The following is a 23,099-nucleotide window of genomic DNA, read 5'->3' on the forward strand; positions in this document are numbered from 1 at the left end:
CACCCACCACCACCCACTCCATCGCCCCCCACCCACCACCACATCGCCCCCCACCACACCACCACTCCATCGCCCCCCACCACCACCCACTCCATCGCCCCCCACCCACCACCACATCGCCCCCCACCCACCACCACTCCATCGCCCCCCACCTATCGGCGCTTGAAGGCGGCGATTCTTCTTCTTCCCTCTCGCTCTCTCTCTCTCACCCCAGCGGCATCCCCCTAACCCACCTACCCACTCCCCTCCCACGACGCCTTATTTACGTCATTCCGTACGTAGGCAGACGCGGCTGTTGACGACTTTCATTGAGGTTATTCGTCGAGGCAACGCAGGGGGACTCACACACGCCGCGCAATCTCTCACACAGACTCTGGGTGTCTCTGCCTCTCACACAGACTCTGGGTGTCTCTGCCTCTCGCACAGACTCTGGGTGTCTCTCCCTCTCACACAGACTCACGGTGTCTCTCCCTCTCACACAGACTCTGGGTGTCTCTGCCTCTCACACAGACTCTGGGTGTCTCTGCCTCTCGCACAGACTCTGGGTGTCTCTCCCTCTCACACAGACTCTGGGTGTCTCTCCCTCTCACACAGACTCTGGGTGTCTCTGCCTCTCACACAGACTCTGGGTGTCTCTCCCTCTCGCACAGACTCTGGGTGTATCTGCCTCTCACACAGACTCTGGGTGTCTCTCCCTCTCACACAGACTCTGGGTGTCTCTGCCTCTCACACAGACTCTGGGTGTCTCTCCCTCTCGCACAGACTCTGGGTGTCTCTGCCTCTCACACAGACTCTGGGTGTCTCTGCCTCTCGCACAGACTCTGGGTGTCTCTGCCTCTCGCACAGACTCTGGGTGTCTCTGCCTCTCGCACAGACTCTGGGTGTCTCTGCCTCTCACACAGACTCTGGGTGTCTCTCCCTCTTACACCAGACTCACCCCACACACGCGCTCCTCCTGCCCTCGCTCGCGTCCTCACCGAGCTAAACACAGGCGCAGCAGCAGCATCAGCAGCAGCATCAGCACCAGCCCCGTGCGGACAGCACCATGCTTGAGGTGTCCGTCTCCAAGTCCAGCCTCGGTGAGCGAAGTCGCACACACTCACACACAGACACACATACACACACACACGCGACCAAGATGATGATCGTCAGGATGATGATGGTTGAGATCGTAATGAATTTGGTGGTCATGATGGTAGTGACAATTTTGGTGATAATACTGATGCTGGTCATGATTGTCTTGGTGATGATCGAGATGCGGATGATTTTTGTGGTCATAATGGTAGTAGTCATGATGATACTGGTGATGACGATGATCACGATGATGTTTGTCTTGATGAGTGTTTGTTTTGATGAGCGTTGATGAATGATGCTGATGATTACCATCATCATCATGTCCAACACGATGTCGATGAATGAAAATCATGCCGTACGTTAATGTCTACAGACGTACGTCTAACATACACACACACTGTAGAATGTAATTTGAAATTTGCCAACATGTAAGGGGCGTTTTCTATTTAAAAAAAACATTTGCTGAGCCAGCGTCGGTGGGCAGGAGCCGTGCACCATCAGCAATAACCGAGCGTGCGCACAGCGGATGTGCGCTGCTCCGTCTGTTATCGATCGCTACTTCGTGTATCGTCGCCACGGTCAGAATACGCTCGGGGTGCAGTCGACGTACGCGCGCGTGTGTGTGTGTGTCTAAGTGTCGCTTTGATTCCACAGCAAATCACGGGCGAAGGAAGGGCCACGTTGTTGTTTTGTATCCGTCTTGGCAAGTGCGGCACTGTACCGTGTTAGTGTAATAATTTCATTCGTAAAATATCACGGCGTTAACGCATCATGTATAATTTACTCTTGCCGCTGTCGCCAACAAACTACGTTCAAACGGACTGTCAGCCTCTTCGTGGTTTTTTTTTGGTCCTGAATTTGAGAGAAAACAATATTGCATTTGAATGACGTGGATAATTCATGTGCACTGGTGGAAAATGAGCGATGGACACCGGTCTGAATATTTCATGACAACCTTAATGCAATTAAATATTAATGCCTATACATTCGCATACTGTATCAGACAATGGTGCGTGTCTTCTCCATTAATGCATGTATATACTCGTATTATGTATCAACTATAAGTCCAATGAAAGTGACGTCTAGAAAACTGATAGATATATGAGTACACGTTTATATAACAAACGCATGTTGTAACCAGTGATTGCAAATTTCGTTACTTAAATGGCATAGTTTTTCTTTCATGTACGTTACATTTTTTATGTATCCCGTGAGATATAGTGTATCGGACAGCTTGCTTGCTAGAAATAGCGGCAGCGTCGGATGTAAAATGGGGAAAAAAAGAAAGGTTGTATTCTCACGATATGCCACATTCTGCGAAATGATGATTTATTGAGTGCTCGGCGTGATGTCACTACGCCTTAGCAGGCCGACCTAATGCAGAGGCTCGAACAATTCCGTCTGTGATGATCGACTAATCGAGATTAAGCATCTCCCCCCTATTATGTACTGTGCAATCATTACCCCTGGTGTCAAGTAAAACATGTTACCAATCACGAATACAGTAATGTGCTATTCATGACCATACGGCTGATAAGATATATTCTACTCTTGCGTATGGTATAATGTAGCGAAATGTCAATGTCGAGATCTGCTGGCCACGAGAGGGCTTCACGGCGGAATAAGATGGATAAGCTGACTCTGCGGCTCATTATTATATCCATCTTTCCAAATAAAAAAAAGTATTCTTACACAACCCATCGGGCCCACGGCATCTGGGAGTACATCATTGCACGAAATGCAACAGATTTAGCATCTGTTATGTAACATGCAGTGCAATGATTGCGTATAATATAAAACACATTATTTTCTAAAGTGTACGCTCATGCTTAGTGGTAATTTAAATAACATTTTCAAATAAGACATTTTACTGGAACGCTATTACTGTGTGTTTTTTTTATCACTTTGGGCTTAATACTATTTTACCAAACACACCCTCAAAAAGATTGTGTCTGAGGACTGTTTCAGGAGGGTTCAGCTGTACATATTCTTATTACTCCTACATCGACATGGATAGATCATTATCATGCATCTTGAGTGGTTTATTCTACCAGTTTAAAAACTTTTAAATCCCTCATTAGCCTTGCAAGAAGCTAACAATTCTAATAGCATTTGCCTAAGCAAGCAAATCGTGGGCTGGTTTTCAGTCTCATCAACGGCATGTGGCTTGTTAAACAATGCTGGGTAGCCTGATGGTATATATAAAAGCAAAACATGAACGCTATGGGGCCCATTGAACACCGTACAGCAATGCAATATAGCACATCATTTATTACAGTAAAGCTGTTGTGGTGGCTTATGAGTATGACAATGAAAAGAATGAGCACAAAGTGATCTCTTTCACCACGTAAAATGCATGAACATTTTAGTTACGCAGCCAATGAAGGTTCAGGTCGAATGTTTTCATGAGAATTTGGCTAAGTAGGTTTTAACGTCCCGAGTCTCAACAGCAGAATAAACCCTAAATATGCCCCATGGTTCAATCTTGATTTGAAGCTTTCGTAACTGGAGGAATCCATACTCTTTGGTTCTTTTGGTAAATTAACGTAGCTAGAAAAAAAAATCCAGCAGTGGAACTGCTGAATTTTTTCCGCCTGAGGACGACCGCTTGTGTTGCGATCGAAACGTCGTGATATATTATTTTTTATTTTGTTTTATTTTTCTACCTACGCGACTTTACCGAAAGAACCAAAGAGTAAGGCCCCATGGTGTTTACGGAGGACACTTGGCGATGACGTGAGACAACCGTGCAGCATTTGTTTAACAAGTGACACTGTTGATGAGACAGATCGGTGTTCTTCACTCATTTTCAGAGGGGGGACCCACTTTCGCCGATAAGACATCATTGGAACTATTGGGTTTGACAGCATGATTGGGTGTTTTCACACGTTGTGTATTATCGAGGGCCGCAAGTCAGGGGTCGCACTAAAGGCCACCAGGGGCCGCCAGTGGCCCGTGGGCCTTGCAATGAAGAACACGAAGACAGATGAAGACATTTTAAAGCTGTACAAAGTTTGCTAAAAAAAAAATACCGTTGCGATGCATTGAACTGTGGAAGGCACCTAAGTGAATGGACTAACATTTTGCTTTATTTTTACGTGGTGAATGATAACAAAATTACAATCTTATGCCACCACCAATATCGAACAATACATTCAATTATTAAGCGATTTTATATGTGGTAGAACATTTGATCACCTGATGAAAACTCGCATAGAGGGATAAAACTAAAAATACGAACAGATCAACTGCCTACTTGCCATGGAGAATTGTGGTCACTGTGTAACCCACACATCTTGATCTCAGCGTGACTAGCCCCGTGTCCCGAGTGTTGGCTTACAATGTGTGCCGCTGCACCACGTAACAAAGTGGCATTGCTAGAGAATGCACACGGGGTCTCGCGCAAGCAAAGCGTCAGCTCTCTACTGCTGAGCTATAGAATGCGATCAATAGGCCTCGGCAAGGTGAGGTAAAAGTTCAAATCAACGGGCCTACCTTTACCCTACCTCTTACCCTTACCCCATATAGATTACCCGATTACAGGGCAATTACTGGGGTACTACTACACATGAACAAGGTTTATAACAGGTAAATGTGAGGTAGAGCGCTTTATTCATATAGAATACTCTCGATGATTCATATTTTAAATGGAGGCCACGGGCTGCGCCACGGAGCTTTTAGCGAGCGGTAAACAAGGTGTTTACCGGGTAATACTTTGCGCTACCTTTACACTACCCTTTACCTTACCCCTTGGCATGTCGACACCTTTACCCTTTGCCATTTTACCCGGTAAAAAGGGTAAATTACCTTACTTTGCCGAGGCCAGCGATCAATATTCCGGTTGAATATTACCCGATGGAATACTGTACTTGAAAATAATTTTGATTTAAAAACCAAATCGGTACCTGTATCTTAATATTGGTGTGTCATGTATGTGCCTTCATCCCCTTCTTTTACAGACGTGTCACCAATTGTGCTGGCACTCGTTGGCGTCACGCTCTTGGTCGTGACACTCTCAGCCTCGGCATACGCGTGGATCTGTTGCCTGGGTAAAACCAGGAGAGCAAGCAAATCGTCGCCCATTAAACTCGCTCACATTTTAAAGGGCATAAATGTCTACTCTGAAGAAGTTGGCGAAGTGAAGTGCTATGAGAACAAACACGAGGTGGAACCCTTCAAGGACAACCAAAATAGGAGCCTAAAGCCACCCGTCATGGTTCAAAATGTAACACTAGCCCAGTCCGGCAATCTCACACTGGCCAGCCCCGATGGCAACCAAAACACAATCCGCAGCACACCCGGGCTCGAACTGGGCTCGCCGCAAAACCCATCCTGCCGCTCGTTGAGCGAGCAGAGCTCTCCCGCAAGTCGCACCGACTGCGACGGTAGAGGCGCCGAAGACTTGTCGTCGAGCAAGAGCCCTTCCCCGTTCTCTCTTGACAGTGAAGACGTACACCTGGGCACACTCCTCTTTGCCGTCGAGTATAATTTCCAAAAGCAAGCGTTTGTGGTCACAATTCGGGAGGCGCGCAGTCTCCCCGTAATGGACGATCAGACGGGCAGCTCTGACCCATACGTGAAAATGACCATCTTGCCTGATAAGAAGCACAAGATCAAAACACGAGTGCTCAGGAGAACGCTGGATCCCATGTTCGACGAAACGTTTACCTTCTATGGCATTGCCTACAATCAGCTCCAGAGTCTCGTCCTGCACTTTCTCGTTCTGAGCTTTGATAGATTCTCCCGCGATGACGTTATTGGTGAGGTGATGGTGCCCTTGGCTGGAATTGATTTGAGTCCCGACAAGGTCTTTTTGAGCCGAGACATCACAAAGAGAAATGTACAGGTGAGGTAATTGTTTTTCACAGGAGCGGAGAGCCGTAACTCACATCTTTGATAGGATATGGCAAAACGATGTTATACTCATGATTTAAAACTTAATTCATTTCCTGGCATTTAAACTCGGCAAAAAGCTTTGCACATGGCCTACACTTTTTGAAATAAGGGTTGAGCATTAAAATAAAATATTGTGTTAGAGGATTAGATCATACAGAACAAAATCAATTAATTGGACGATTTTATGAATAGGATCTTGTTTTTTTCCTTAATGTTATGTGCTTATATATTCAAATTAATATATTAATTTATAATATATTCATATATTCATTTATATTACCCTTTATATGTTAGGCAGTCTTTTTTGTTACACAGTTCATATTACACAAATGAAATGAGTCAAGCTGGTCCCACTTTCTGCCCAAAATTGCGATGTGATGTTTGACACTCGAGTGAAAAAAAAATCCCACATAAATCACCATGCTCAGTTAAGGGAGAACAGTATATCATAATAAATGTGTTTATGCTTTCCAATAACTATTACTATTGGTGTAGTGACGCGTTTATAATAATAATACATTGATAAAAGACTGAAAGGCCTTAAAATAACGTGCCAATTATGAAGAACTTAAAAATGTTAAACGCTTTAAAATAAGGTGTTCCATCAAACACACTTGAAACACATTTAATGCATTGTATGCGACTAATGAGTCCCATAATTTATTTTTATCACAATCTTCATCAACCTCACCACCTTTATATTAATCACCGGGTATTTTATATTCAGTGTTGGTTAAAGCCCTTTCCTATGCAAACAACATTGCATTGGGTGCTCGTTAGCTGCAACATTTTCTTTTTCTATAAACATGACTTTTCTATTATCATTCAATTATCACTTAACAGCCCTTTCACTGATGCTCACCCTGGATTATATCCAGTACCATGTTCATAAATGTAATTGATCATTATCACGTTTGTAAAAACAAAAACATAATCAATTTAATAAATAGCTAAAAACCATTTAGCTGGATGATGATGATCATAGAGTTGTGTGCACAGACAAAGCAGGGACATTAAACTAAATTTGTGCTGCTTTAATGATTAATGGTGTCCAAAACACAGCATTTCAGGATCAAAATGGGAAAAAATATGTTATAATGCATGCTTTTATTCCGAATTCAGTCACGATGTATAATGTTACTTTATTAAATTAGTGCAGTTGGAGGTAACATTATGTAGTCGGTGTTATACTTCTGCATACTGACATGGTGCAGCTAAGATCATCGATTTGAACTCCAGATACCCACATGCAATTGCATCTGGTTTTCGAGTAGAGTAAATTTGTAAGCTAATGGTTCCTGTACAGTAAATTAGTTACGTAAAGGTTACCTATTGGGAACAATAGCTGCACAAAACATATTATTTTTTTGTTAAATCTACTTTGGCAACCTCTGAGTGCTAAAGGTAGAAATATCAATTGTTGCTGGATACATATATTATAATTCTTACAGAAAACAACTCTATCGACAACATGACATCATGAAGGAACACAATATAGTAAAAGAGTCATGTAGGTAAAGCATTAACATGAATAAAAGTAAAATAAAATAAAAAATCACCGGCAGCGAGCAGCAATTTGCTGCCGGTGATTTTTATTTTATTTTACTTTTATTAATTTTAATGTTTTACCTACGTGACTTTACCGAAAAAACCTAAGAATATGAATCCTTGCAGTCACGAAAGCTTCAAATCCAGAATAGTAAAAGAGCTTCGCGGAAGAGGCAATGAAAATAGCGTCACAGTCCCATATTTTGGAGTTGTTCTGTGCCATTCGACTTGGATATCTTAGAGCACAATCGTGATGCATTATAGTCGCTGGTGAAATCCCCTAAACAGCAATGTAGAGTATATTCTTTATTTTAAAATGCTCCAGTTATTAGAGTAATTGACATCCGTCTCGATATCACGATGACGTTTCTCAATCGTAATCGCTTTTCGTTTGTTGCACGTTTACGTCTTGTTTAGAAATCGGTGGGACGCGGAGAGATCCTGGTCTCGCTGTGTTATCACCCAGCGGCGAGCAGACTGACTGTGGTTGTGCTGAAGGCAAGGCACCTTCCAAAAACAGACATCGTCGGTCTCTCAGGTATGGTCGCTCAAAACACCAAAACGTCACAACCAGACGAATGGCAACAACACCCTTATTATAATAGCGTGAATACATTGCTGTGGTTTTTTGAATGGACAAAGAACAGGATTTTTTCTTAATAAAAAATGTTTTTGGTGTTTTTACATAAACTGTGCATGACTGCTAAATCAACAACAAAAATGCAGTTTTCAAATTAGCACGTAGAACATTTGAAACTCTGACTTTTACGTGCAAAATTATCAGATCACCAAACCACACTGAACACACCTTCACTTGTTAGATCTTCAGAAGCACAGTTGAGCCTGGTTAGCACAAAGAATACCAGGCATGGTAGGCTTCGTCTGTGAGGTGGCCAGCAGATGGCAGTAAAATAATGGATTAACAAATCTCTCTTGTGCCGAGCTTTGAGTATTATCATGCAATATTTTTGTTTCGTTTTTTATCCGAGGACTCCGGTGTTCTCCCACATGCCAGACAAAAAGTCGAATTGGCCAAGCGTCGTAACAGTATAAGCTGCTCATGCGAAATAGTCTTGAGACTAAGCGAGGCTTTCCTGGGTAAAGGGAACATGCAATATAGAAATCCTATATGTAATTCCCTGCCCCCCCTCCCCTTCCCTCCCCACATATCTCAGTTTGTAAGTATAAATCTTGGTCTGAGGTTGCCTCAGTCCATAGTACCGCATACGTAGATAACATAAGCATCGACAATTATTTAACAACATGTGGTATATGCGCCATTATTATAGTGCAAGCCAATTATGAAGGCGCTATGTTTCATAGACGGTATAATCTGGCAGTAGGGGACAATGTTACCGTGTGGTATTCCAACATCAATACATTTGGGAGTTCTTTGTAAAATGTAGAAGATATATCCCTTCATATCGGCACACATGGTCTAACTCTCTGTTTGAATAATGTCCCTGGATCTTTAACATCCACTCTGAAGTAGATACCAGATATACGGTATTAACCAGGGCAACCACTGGACTCGAACTGGGAACCTGTGTAACGAGTGTGAAATGCACTACCACTCGTGAATATTACCAATCCCCAAAAGTGTAACGCTTTATTGGAACTAAACGGGTGCGTGCCATGCAGCATGGGTGTTTCCTAAGAGAGAAATATGGAATTGTTGGCATTATCTCAAGACCACCAGTAGAGATCAGCACAGTCCGTACTTAAAAGTGGAGATCTTTTAAGTAATAGAACATGCTGACCTCTTATACACGCATCAAACATAAACGTGTTATACACTTTATGATAGCTGCACTAAATGAGAATGGTATTTAAAATGTGTCTTTTGGGGAGGTAGTGAATGTTGTCTTTGTGAAAACTGTCACTAAACATTGGAGAACATAAAATCTGGATATCGAAATCCCCAATGCAAACTTTTTTTTCTAATTTTGAGTTTACCCGAACTTGTACAGTGTATTTAACAAGACTTCCAAGCTAAATAAAGACGCGGTTTTTCTTCAGAATGTGTTAATTTTACAGTATTTGTATCCATAAAATTAATAGACTCGGAGTTTTCAAAAATTTTGCATTAAGTTTACCATAAACTGGTATTTTGGTAATAAAAAAAGTGATTTATATTCCCAAACATATCATGCACAATGCCTACAAATGCAATGATATCTAAAGACGCAGTACGAGCATGAGGAGGAGAGAGGTCAAGTTAAGAGGTCGTTAGTGTGAAGAGCGACTGGCATCGGAATTAAAAGAGTTGTAAGGGTGAAAAACACAACATAAGGTGTAGTATAGTGAAAGTGAAAATTAAAGTGAAAGCATTGATCGCCTGCTCAAACACTCGGTGGTACAACCTTTCAACTCTGAGACAATGGTAGAACTTTTACATTTCTATAGTTGGGTCAGTAACTTTCATTGAACAAAGGAATATACAGGAGGCGAATTATATGCATGAAATATTTTTGTCCTGAAACCAGCAAACGTTGCTCACATAAGGTTTATGTGTACCAGGAGGCAAAGCATGCACAACAAGTAGTATCGGTCCTCAATGGGGCCAGACACTCAATGACAATAGAAACGGTTGTTTTGTAGAGCTTGGAAAAAAATAATATAACCCACTGACCTCTCCCAAATTACTTCATTCACTATTCATTACCAAGGACACGCTCATGACCATGTAAGCACACGTACTAATTCTACTCCTCTCACTTCTGCATCATTCATCAAATGCAGTTACCATCACCTCATGTCACCTCTTTCCAGGTCTTAAGCCTTTTTCCTGCTCCACTAGGAATCTGACTTTTCCACTTCTCTGCTCCTACATTCAGTTTTTTTCAATCCCTCTTCTATGAATGTAAAGAAACCCTCTGTTCAGCGCGACAATGCCACCTTGTACACTGCTGTAAAAGCCCCATCTGTGAGCGTGGTTACATTGTTCAATTTTGCAGAAGGAGAGCCATGGGTTGAAGGTTATGTTTGTGTCTGTTATTCCCCCAACCGTAGACCCATACGTGAAGGTGAACATATACAGTGGGAAACGACGGTTTGCCAAGAAGAAGACACACGTCAAGAAGTGCACGCTAAACCCAGTCTTCAACGAGTCGTTTGTGTTTGAGCTGCCCGAGGAAGGCCTTTCTGACCTGGCCGTCGAGCTCACAGTGGTGGACTTTGACCGCACCACCAAGGACGAGGTGATTGGGAGGCTGGCCCTGGGGCCGGGCACTGAGCACTGGCGCGAGGTTTGTGAGAATCCACGCCGCCAGATCGCCAAGTGGCACCCGCTGAGCGAGTGCTGACTGCCGACAACCGGGCCCTCCGGAAGGCCACAACAATCTGTAGCAGCGGTTTTGTTTGTTCAATTTTATTTGCATATCTATGTATATATTATTGAGAGTTGCTTCAAAATTTAATGGGCTGGAAATGGAAACTTTTGAGCCACTTTATAGATAGAAACAAGGTCGTGGAGACCAGGTTTTAGGCCACTGGGTACACTAGATGTGTTTTTGTATTTTACTGAACATCACTGTGGATCAACAATGAGTAAAGTTTAGCTTCCAATAGTTTTAGCAGTCCATTAAAAATGTTATGCCTTTATACATTTCAGCTTAAGAAGCAACATAAACATCCTCTAATTTTTCTGGCCTGGAAAATTGACGTTGCATTATTTACAAATGTAATATTTGACATTTCACGCGTAGATATATTCCACACATCTTGAAACATATGCCATTTTGCAAAACCATTAAAAAGGACAAATATTTGACTAAATAGTGGAGCATCATTGTCTCTGGCACAAAAATAATTTGATGACATCACGAAAAAAACTCTTTTTGATCCACAGAAGTAGACTACAAGTGGATCTGGAATTGGGTTTGGTTTCATACCCCCTGATTATGAAATACATCGCCTTGTTTTACACGGCTTAAGAGTTATAACCATGTATTATTATTATTATTCCTCGTATACCTCGTTTGCCATTTTCATAAAATTGGGGGCCTAAGTTATGAATCATTTCACTTGGTCACCTGATAAGTAAAGTTCCGCTCGCATCTGTTTTGGAAACATCTCCTAACCATATAAAATCACATGTTCATGCCCCTGATGTATTTATTGTTGTAGGTGTTATTTGAATGTGTCACTTAATAAGTGTTTATATTCGCAGCCACTGTAAAATGTAAATGTGGCAAAAAAATGTAAATAACCTGTGGCTAAACTTTCAATTGGCACAAGGCAATTCGATCAGAGCATTTTGAATCGTTATAAGATTTACATGAACCTGGGGAAAAGTAAACTTGATAGAATACACGAATGCAATTTTAAACAGTGCACAGTATAATTATAGTCATTTAATTGGGTCGCCACAGTGACGAGATGTTAGCTACCTCGCCTGGTATACAGGAGGTTGTGGGTTCGATCCCGACCCTGACGCCTGTATATTTGGAGTTGGCATGTTCTCCCCATGGTCGTGTAGATTTTTGTCCGGGTCCTCCCGTGTTTCCCTCCACATTTATAAACATGTGTTTAGAGTATTTGGCGACTATAAATTTCCACATGATAAGACAATTCGTTGAGCTATCATTTGTGGCCAGGTGACTTTTGAAAAAGAGCTATAGAGCTCAGTCGGCCTTACTTATTAAAATTAAAATAGTTTAGTTTATAATATATATTTTGTTTCGTTTTTACTTACGTTTAATTTTTTTAGTTTCGTTTGAATTCTCTGGGGAAATTAATCTCTTCAGACTATAAGCATGGCTTGATGCACTTTATTTCAGGAGTAAAACATTACTCGCACACGAGCAGTACCCTCACCTCCCAAAGACTTCCACTTACCCACACCTTCATTGTGATAAGCGGAAATCAAACATGATGTCAACTTATTGATTGTTGCACATTTCGTTTTAGCCATACCTTTGCCTTTTAGAAGTATCGTTTTGCACAAATTCTAGACATTAGCGGGAAGTCGAAACTAAAGTTAATATAATTATCCACAATAGAGAACGTGGAATTTTCCACAATCTAGAATATTTTTTTAACAGCATTCAGAATATATGAATACACTGCATACAAATACATCAGACGAATCCTCCAACAGCTGGATATAAAATGAAATGGAATTTTGGCCTACACAATGAATAGCAACTACCATCTGGCTAAAACCAAAATCCTATTATATACATTGAAACAAACATGACTCATTATGCACATACATACATTAGTCCTAGATTACACATATTCATATGAAACGTGAGCGTGCATGTATGTAGGCATCATGAAAACGACAGCTCATAATTGATCGCACAAATGTAATATCGCAACATATATACCAGTATATATATAATGTAGCACTTCGGGTCATATTACAGTGTTCAATATGCCAGGTCGCCATTATATGTGGACCATGCAGACCCTGTCAGAGTGACAGCTTCTGTCCCACATCTGAATCAAGGCGTGTCGTGTCAACTGAAACATTAATTTACTTACGCATACATTTATTTTGTTTCGTTTTGGTGTCCTGCCTGCTTGTGCCACCCGTGTGCCTGTTCAGAAAATGCTGTGAATGTTTACATTGTCTCGTGCACTTCGGGGACAAATGTGCACCTTTGCTGTATACAGTGCGTACTGCATTAAATCTGTTCTGCAAACGAATTCATGAACGGCATTCCTGTTGTGTACACCTTGTTATTTCGTGTTTTAAAGAGAGGGAGGAGGATTCAAAATCACAATGACTTAAGCATGAAGTCACTTGTTATATTCAGTGATTTTTATTTTATGCAAAGTTATTGTCTTACTCCTAATACCATACACAGTATTTTGGCCATCTGTGCAGGATAGTGATATATTCTGTTTACACTGATCATGTTTTGAATGCTATATGATTAACAGACCCTACCGTGCATTAAACTATTCAAAATGTAAATATAAACGTGCTTTTTTACTTACGTTTATTGATTTGTATATAATTACTGCATACATTAAAAAATAAATGTTAACAAATGTGTTTGAGATTTTTTTTCATCTTTGTTTAAAAAAAAATCTTTGACCCTTTTTACCCATCATTATTTTTTCTATAAAACTATTAATAAATGAGCCACCTTCGGTCAAAACATTGCCAACTTTCGATTTAAAGCTTTCGGGACTGCAGGGATTCATCTTCTTGTTTCTTTCGGTAAAGTCACGTAGAAGGGAAATAATAAAATAATACAAATTAAACATAATAAAATAATTCTCACGACGTTTCGGCCACAACGCAAGCAGCCGTCCTCAGGTGAAGAACAGGTCTGTCGGAAAGACAGCGTCTGAATAGCTGCTTGCGTTGTGGCCGAAACGTCGTGAGAATTATTTTATTATGTTTTAATTTTATTATTTTATTATTTCCATTCTACGTGACTTTGCCGAAAGAACCAATAAGACATTGCCAACTGTTGCTGCCTTGGTGCAGCGCTTGATAATTACACGACTTCTAACGCCCGTCAAATCAGAATAATTTAAGCTGTCAGTCGCAACCACTGGGATAATATTACAAAATACGAATATAGGGAGTGCAAAAGGGGTTCTCTGTTGGCTATAACAGTGGGTGGCATTAAAATGAAGAGGTTTGCAAAACCTCTTTGCCTGCTGGCAGGATGCTGTTGGGAAAAATGTCTCTGGCACGACACCATTCTGATTCATCAATCTCCTTGTGCATTCCTTAATTGGGGTGAGGTTATGGCACAGTGGCTAGCAGGTAACCCAGCGACCCGAGTTTGATTCCCGACCATGGCTGACAACATGAACCGACGCAGGACTCCCCCCCCCCCCCCATCCCAATTTTCACCAACTCGCAGTGACCAGCGTGAGAAATTATGGTCAAACAATCTCCAAAAAAGACAGCCGAGGGAAGCCTTCATCCAGCAGTGGACTGGAAATGTCCGTCCAGTGCTCGCTGAGCTGCAGTAGCTCCCAATTGATGAACGAATACACTATAAGTGCGTGCCACAAATGAACCACAATAGGTAAAAAATGTAAATTAATAAAAGTAAAATAAAATAAAAATCACGACGTTTCGGAGGCAACACAAGCTTCCGTCTTCAGGTGGAACCGTCACAGCACTACTGCTGCATCAAGTAAGTCGTGCTGTGACGGTTCCACCTGAAGACGGAAGCTTGTGTTGCCTCCGAAACGTCGTGATTTTTATTTTATTTTTTTATTTTACTTTTATTAATTTAAACTTTTTACCTACGTGACTTTACCGAAAAAAACCTAAGAATATGAATCCTTGCAGTCACGAAAGCTTCAAATCTAGAATGAACCACAATAGCTTGCTGATCTCGTCAAGGAACATAAACCATAACACGAACTCGGGTCATCCTCGCAGCATCTTGTGGCGAGCCATCGAACAAAGGCGGTCGCTGCATCGCGCGCTTTCAGATGAGCTTCTGCTGCCATCTGGAACGCTCTGCCTTCCGATATTAAGAAGCCACTGGAGCGATGCACTTTTAAATCAAGATTGAAAATGAATGTCTTTAAAACTGCTATTTGTGTTTAGTTTGTTGTCTCCCCGCACCTCCGATTAACACGGTTGGCCACATACGGTGCGAAAGAAGTTCAACATACATATATACAACATATTGTAAAGTATTATTTCTTATTTGCAGTATATTCAAGTTGTGCTCTTGCCATGTATGCACAGCATAAGCAATTGTGTTATTATTTGGGTACCCTTTGAGAACAACAGCATTGAAGACAGAAAGCAAAACATTACATCAAGTCTTGATGCATTGGATGAGATAGGTTAAATATAAGGGGCATGATTCACGTGTTGGCAAATTGTTCATTTTCGTTCCATATTTGATTAAATTGTGGCCATGAATCCATCACCAACAACAAGGGAGGTCACCAAGGCAATATGTGTTGGCTGTTTCATCATGATGTGAATCTAACTCAAGGAGTGCATGACCAGTTGTGTTGAGAATTCGATCCCCGAACATTCACACTGGGTGATTTGAATCACATTAAATGATTGGAATAACCATACTGGAATCACGATAATCACCATATAATCAAATTGTAGTTACCGTATACGTGTCAAATGCAATCCTAATGGGTTAGAAAGCATAGCTGTTACTTTTGAACAGTAAAGGAAATGTTTTATACTGTAAAAAAGTATTCCGTCACACTTTAAGAAAATTCGTGTGCTATGCACCTGTGAGTACTACAGCTATGGCCCTCGTTAGCCAGGGCCACTATATAATAGATGGTCCGTTGTTAAATTTAAAAAGTCCTGGGTTAATTATGATCAAAGGAAGCATTTTGTTTAAATGAAGAATGGAATTACCCTTTTGATCAATCCACATTGAATTACAAATATAATATAAAAAGTTTTTTAATGACAAAATAGAGGCACACATCTGAGATTTGATACTCGGACTAATACTGCACTGGTGCCTCAAATTCAATCAATCGTTAACCTTCGATTCTGAACACTCACATTTAAAGTATTAAATGGCGTGTAAGAATAATTCCGTGTTAATACATTGGAATGGTATGGAAATCATACTTAGATGCTACATTTAGGATAATTTATCAAACAAAGCTGCAAATGAGACAGAAGAAGAAAGAAAAATCATGCATTTGGTTGGAGTCTGTAACGCTTTCCAACACGCGTTTGTCCTCGGCAGAATTTAATCAGCGATAAAGGTAGCACTTGTGCCAGGCGCACAGGAAACGGTATGTCCATAGGTCACGATGAGATCACCCTCCCTGGCTCTGCCTGGCTCTGCCAGGGAGGGTTTGCGTTGGCGTTGCAGTGACTCATACTTCAGCTGCTGGTACGCCTCATGCGCAAAATAAAGATGAAGACTGAGGGATGGCGATGACGTGGGGAAGGCTTTTAATCAAACGGTGGATAGATCATGACTTATGATGTCCTCCTCCCAACTCCCCCCTCCTCTCTCCCCCTATCTCTACCCCCCTCTCTCTCCCCCTATCTCTACCCCCTTCCTCCCCCCCCCCCCATTATCTCCCCACCCATGCTGTGTACGCACAGTCCTCCTCCCAACTCCCCCATTGTTTCCTCTACCCCCCCTCTCTCTCCCCCTATCTCTACCCCCCCTCTCTCCCCCTATCTCTACCCCCTTTCTCCCCCCATTGTCTGACTGGCTGCCCCGCCCATGCTGTTCACGCTGCACAAGCTCTCCTCCCCCCAACTCTAGTCCCCCACCCACTCACTTTGGAAACCCTTATAAGCAGTTGCATTTGGAGGCTTGCCCTCTTGTCTCTCCGCCTGACGAAGACCGCTTGTGTTGCGATCGAAACGTCGTGGGTTTTTTGCTTTTATTTTATTATTAGTTTTATTTTATTATTTTTATTTTCTGTCTACGTAACTTTACCGAAAGAACCAAGAATATGAATTCCTGCAGTCACGAAAGTTTCAAGTCAAATGTGTTATGTTTTATGACAACACTTATATTTGTAATGAATCAAATAGTGTAATGACATGATCTACATTAAATTCAAATACATTTACAAATGAACAACATTGTGTGATGAGAACCAGGTTATGCGATGGAGCATCACACTGAACAGTTGCCAAACACTTTATTGTACCTCAAAGTCATTCATCTCTCCTAAATACGCACAAATGCAAGTCCCATCATCCATGTTCTCACGCAGTCAAGCATATATCACCTAAAATACCACAGCCTGCTGCTGCCAACAATTGGTCATATAAATAGCCAGTTTTTTATTAATTTGTAACTTTACCTAAATCATGTTCTGTTCTTCCCTAAAAGTCATATAAAGCATTGTTTGAATGAAGTATTATTTTTCTCTCACCAGCCCTGGACCTCTCCACTGCTGAATGAAGGCCTCCACATATCTTTGCTATGCACATAGTCTTGCATCCTCTTGGGTGTGTTCTCCTTTGGCTGTCATTCCATCACCAGTCTCATCCACTGGCCATCCATCATCCCTTCTCACGATGTGTCCTGCCAAGCCCACTTATTTTCCTTAACAGGAAAAATTGTTATGCTGCTTTATATAGATGTTTTCACTCGTATATGTCTTGATGAGGTTAAAATCAATCAACGAATGCCATTATCTAACCAGAGTATTTGGCTGCTATAAATTACCACGTGATATGCCACTTCTTTGAGCAATAATTTTTGGCCAAATCGCTTCTGATAAAAGCTATATAGCTCAGTGGGTCTTACATGGTAAAATAAAAAAAATTGTTAAGTTGACAGCTCATTGAGCTTCATTACATTTAATATGGAGAAGTTCATGTATTCTGCAGTAAGTAATTATTTTGTATCTATTTTCAATGTATATTTTCAAATGTGATAATTGCTATTCTGATAATACTGTTCGTAAATGGCATAAAGTGCATGTGACATCAGAAGCGCTTTAAGCCATTCTGCTCACATTATGTTAACTTAGCATGAGATGGAATGACTTGAAAACTAACCACGAACAATATTGAGGATTTTCATATGGTATTTGACCCCATACGAAACGTTAATTCGCAGGTGTGCTGGCTATCCAGTCGACAATAAACTATTTATTACAACTTCCCATAACAGAGCCGAATTCCCAAATGTTCCATATAATCTCTGATGTTACTTTGCATTAAAAGCAATATTGGCCTGCACCCAGACATGGCCATTAAGTCACATTTCAACCAGGATTTCAATTTTGCCTGCTATTTACTGGCAACATGAGTAGTGGAAATCATAGTAACCAGCAAAATACATGTGGTACCAGAGGGTGCCCCACTGCTTTGGTGGGATCCAGGAGAGATCCACGCGGATGGATTAACAAATTAGCACTTTAAACAATATGTTATTGTAATGTGTAATAATAATAATAATTAAAAAGAAAGTGTGCTGTATTTACTGATTGTGTGCATGTACATGTGTATTAATAAAATTGGTGTATGGCTGATATTCGGTCCACTGAATTTGTATCGTTCCACTGGGTAAATTCTTACTCAAGCATGTTACAATCTTGGAAGTCAACCAAAGGGAAATAAACTGCACTGCATTACATTCTGTTCATGCAAGGTGTGTTACTCTAGTTGTATATAGTAGGCCTGCAATGTTTTTCCCTCTCACGAAGGTTGTGAGTTCACATCCTGGCTGGGGGGTTTACTCATCCCAGGGTCGATAAAACGAGTACACATTTGTGAGAAAGTCAACAACGTTTGTCCTATGGATAGACTCACCCCCCGTAATAGCACTATGGAATTTTCACCACTGGTTCAGGGCTGTCAACGCGAAATGAGGAACACATCAATGCTTATATGTGCCAAAATTCACATTGTCGCAATTGAATCAACGGTCACGATTCAAGCTCACAATTCCATGCAGGTGTTTTTTTTCTTTTCCTCCGATGGTGAATGAAGCGGCCTCTAGTGGCAGCGGGGATGATGAGGCTGCATTACATACGTGGCACGGTAAATACATAACAAATTATCCACAGTATTCTCGCATGCACGATTCAATGCATTTGTGGTGGGTAATTAGCAGGCGTAATACGCCGTCACCAGTCACCACTACCGGAAATATGTAGCTCCAGTCAGGGCCCAACAGGGGGCAATAGCGGGTCCGGCCTGTACCAAGTAGGACTGGTGGGTCAGGCAATCTGGAGGGCGGTTAGGAACCGCAGGTGGACACCCCAGGCCCCCAGTGGGGGCTGGGGGATTGCGCAACAATCTAGGTCCCTCCAGAAGGTTCCAGAGAGTGGGCGTGGCCAGGGGCAGAGTGACCCTGGGAGCCCCATAAAAGCCGGACCTCAGAGCGGCTCGGGCAGTCGGCGTCAAGCCGAAGATCGGAGAGCTCACCTGAAGACTAGGACCCTGAATATCCCCGGACCTGACGTCCTTATCAGGGCCGGGTCTGAGTGGGCTAGTGATCGAGACCCGAGGACCTTGGCTGGGTCGGGTCAGCCTCCCCTAGGCCCCGTTAGCCGGAGGACTAACATTAGGTGGTCCCAGTGACTAGGGCACGTTAGCTCGGAGGCTATACCTCCTCAGGTCGTCGGGTAGAAGGGGCCATTAGCCCTTCGTGTTAGGGAGCCCCGTGTGTTCACGTTATTGTTAAATAAATACGTGTTGCCTCCTAAGAAGACTCCGTCTCCATACAACCCACTAGACATTTGTTGTGAGCATAAGAATCAAGGCCTATTGATGAATCGAGAATCGTTCCAACGCCAGTTTATAAGAATTCTTCTTAAAATTTAGTAAAATTACTCTCAAACACACTGATGTGCTGAAGCAGTAGTGCATATGGCACGCTTGATTCACGTGACACTTTTATTAATTTATTCTGTCGGGTGGAGGGGGGTATATGACACAATTTTACATGTATGTATGTTAAACTCCTTTAGCATCGTACGTAGCCAATTTTGATTAATAATTTTAGTCATGAAAGCCTACGTTTAAAATGATCTATTTACAAGAGATCAAATATAGTTACCAGAACACTTTTTTTTACACAATATAGAATTATCCATATTTGTTTTTCGGGTTAGACCACGTGGTAGTTATAGGCCTAAATTCATACCATTAACCCTCCAGCACCCGACAAGATTGTCACGTTAACACAGATATTATTTAGACGTGGGCAATGTTTTAATCAAATTCTGACCAATAAGGCTTCTCACCGGTGGCTTACGATTTTTCATTAACACCATCATAAGATGTTTCGCTCAAACCTCTCTGAGCTTTATCATTAACTTCGTCATGAAAAAAAGATTTATACTGAATATACGTTGGGAGGCAGGATTACTGATTATGCTAAGATCATGCGTTAAAGACATCCATCACTTTAAGATGTTTTCTTATTCTTGTTTTTTGTTTGTTGCGGTTACACCCGATTCAAGAGCCAAATGGCTCACAGGGCTATACCTAATAAATGAACTTGAACTTTCAGGGAAATAAAGTGGTGCCTCTAGAGCTAGTTCAGAAAGTACGTTGTCTTTGTTTTTTTTTACAGACATTCCGATTTAATCACTTTCAATAATAGCACTCAATAAATAACTTAACTAATTATCAAAAGCAAACGACGACAAAGCATATTGAGACTGTATCGTTTCTGGGCAAATAATTAAAAGCAAATATTATTATAAGCCAATCGCTGTAAATAGTTTTAATCACATGGTGGAATTGATTTTACCAAATTCTCATTATTTCTCTATGGCTGGGATGTAGCCTTGGAGGTTGCATGAGGTGCTTACTCACAGTCATGTTTTCCCAGTCTTACTGCTGTGACAATCCTTCAGACCCCTCGACAGCACGGACATGATAACTCACCATTTGAAGGATGTCTGGTGCGTCTGTAAAAAAAATGCAGTATAAAGTGTGCGTGTGTCTGTTCTGTCCTATACACATCACCAATTCAAAGGAGGCTTCTCAGATGATGTGAAATTGGCTCCATTCTATCAGGGACCAAGGGCTAGGCGGCACTGACACATTGATGTCGGCACGTCCTGGTGCCAAGAACATTTCAAGGTGGGAGACAGCATATTGAGTGGGTCAAGGAATGTGACTAATAAGGAATTTTAATGCGCCTACCTCCACAGTCTCGTCATATGCGTATCTCGGGGTGCTGTCGTGGTGTAATGCTTAGTGCACTCAATGTGCAATCCAGAGGTCACCGGAACCTTCTCCCGGCATGCCAGTTTAAACGATGGACAAGTTTCTTGAATGCCCTCGCCTCTGTCCACCGATTTGTTGTTGCTGATAACAGTCAGTGTTAACGTAAGGTTCCATGCTTTTTGATGAATTAACATTTTTATTAATATCATGATGTTACATTGAAGCTGAGCGAGATAACAAAACAAAACAAACGAGACAGAAAAAAAAGATAAGCGACGGCATTAAAAGACAAATTAATCGATTCTTAAATCGTGACTATTTTGTGAAAGCCGGTTGAGGGTTTACTCAGCCTATCGTTGTCATTTTATTGGAGTCGATAAAATAGGTGGTACTTTTTTTGGAAGTCAATAATAGTTTTCCTATAGATATACTTGCTCCCGTCACCGAAATTTGGAATGTTCACGATTGCCGGTAAAGACGAGCGCCACCCACGTGGGTCTGAGCAGAAAATCAAACTAGCTTGACTTTTGAATAAACATTTTTTTAAACATTATTATTCAAATTATATGTTGAATAAATACGATTAAATGCTATTCCCCATGGATGGTCCGTGTTTGTTGAGACCTCAGGGACAAAACCCACCCTTGTCTTCCATTTCGTCTCCACAACACTGAGCAGCTTAATACCGTAGTAATGGAACTATGTGTTCTGCGCCATGGCAGGTATGGGGGTGTTGATTACACAGAAACTTCCTGATATGGTGTTGAGTTTGGTCACGTGACTAGGAAGTTACGATTTTAACATTCTCTAAGCCATGAGGCAGGGTGTCAGCCATGGAGGCACAAATAGCGTCTCAGTAAAGACAGGTGCACCTGTTCATTGTGGGACTTTAAGAAGCATTGTCTGTAAGTTTGTTAATGTTCTTATAATACTGGGAATGCTGTTATAATGTTGGGGTTGACGTTATAATGCTGTAAATGCCTTTATAATGCTGTTAAATTGTTATGATAAATATGAGGCCTAGTTTACAACGAAGCCTGCCATTTGCATTATTGTGAATGTTACTTGTAATTGAATAAGTCGAGTCAGACTTGTACCCATGTAACTTTAATGCGATCTTTAGAGCAAGGATGAAGAAGTATCTCATTGTGGCACATTAGGAATGGATCACTCTTTTAATTATGTCCTTGTGCAGCAAGGGAGTAAAGTGTGGTTCTGTGAAGGTCCTGATGTGCTGTGCAGTGCATCAATGCATGTGTGTACAGCAGCATGTAATGACTGAGTCGGGCCTGTAGGTGGCTGGCAGGGTTAATGAATAACCGCACGTGTAAACCAGCCACATGGTTAATGGCGTCTCGGAAGAATTGCTGCGTGTAACACGCGCTGTTGCATTTTACAGAGTGACGGTGCGGTTTTTCACAAGATTAATATTAACTACAATAAATAAATGTGCTTGCCCTCGATTTGGAGCACCTGCCCACGTCCTTCATTTCGAGTGTGCAACATCATCCACAGTTTAGTGCTATGTGCAGCGCTGTACATTTAGGCTGCAGTATGGTGATTACACGAAGTGACCTTATTCAACACAGTAGCTTATTCTCTTGTGTCGCTTTTCAGTGCTAATGTAGGTGCCTGGTCCATCCAGGACCTATTGTTGAGTTCCATGCTATCTAAGACAATGTTATGCTGCTGCAGTGTTAATTGTATTGATATTCCAAGTATTAACAGATGCTGTATTTTGTGCCGTGTTTTCCATCAGTTTTACCTGGTTCAATTAATCAAATACGTCAGAGTCGGATGTTCATCCTGGCTCTGAATGTTTATTAAATGCGAGGTTAACTACTCGGATAGTGGTACAACGCAGCGTACAGCGAGGCCGAGACACTATGCATATTTGTTTTCTACTCTTTTATCAGGCGGGGTGATGTATGTTTTTTGATCTTCTTTCACACCTTACGTAGCCAACTGTGCTAATCGGAGGTGATGGTCGTGATTACTG

The 23,099-nt window shown here is 41.6% G+C and overlaps 1 protein-coding gene across 1 annotated transcript; it reads left to right on the forward strand.

Moving 5' to 3' along the window:
• Positions 1 to 349: 349 nt before the first annotated feature.
• LOC133346436 (synaptotagmin-11-like) lies at positions 350 to 13,472 on the forward strand. Its single transcript, XM_061558000.1, has 4 exons — positions 350 to 1,079; positions 5,034 to 5,920; positions 7,936 to 8,056; positions 10,531 to 13,472. Exons 1-4 carry the CDS (start codon positions 1,046 to 1,048, stop codon positions 10,821 to 10,823), a joined length of 1,335 nt encoding a protein of 444 aa, XP_061413984.1. The 5' UTR covers positions 350 to 1,045; the 3' UTR covers positions 10,824 to 13,472.
• Positions 13,473 to 23,099: the final 9,627 nt, after the last annotated feature.

The sequence above is a fragment of the Lethenteron reissneri genome, chromosome 24 (genome assembly GCF_015708825.2).
Source record: "Lethenteron reissneri isolate LAM-NWPU_2019-01 chromosome 24, ASM1570882v1, whole genome shotgun sequence".
Taxonomy (NCBI): Eukaryota; Metazoa; Chordata; class Hyperoartia; order Petromyzontiformes; family Petromyzontidae; genus Lethenteron; species Lethenteron reissneri.

Bases quoted from the DNA above. Each gene is read 5' to 3' on its own strand.
- LOC133346436 (XM_061558000.1), top strand. From the start codon at position 1,046: ATGCTTGAGGTGTCCGTCTCCAAGTCCAGCCTCG. The intron at 1,080-5,033 runs GTGAGCGAAGTC...CTTCTTTTACAG, and splicing joins CGTCTCCAAGTCCAGCCTCG to ACGTGTCACCAATTGTGCTG. The intron at 8,057-10,530 runs GTATGGTCGCTC...CCCCAACCGTAG, and splicing joins AGACATCGTCGGTCTCTCAG to ACCCATACGTGAAGGTGAAC.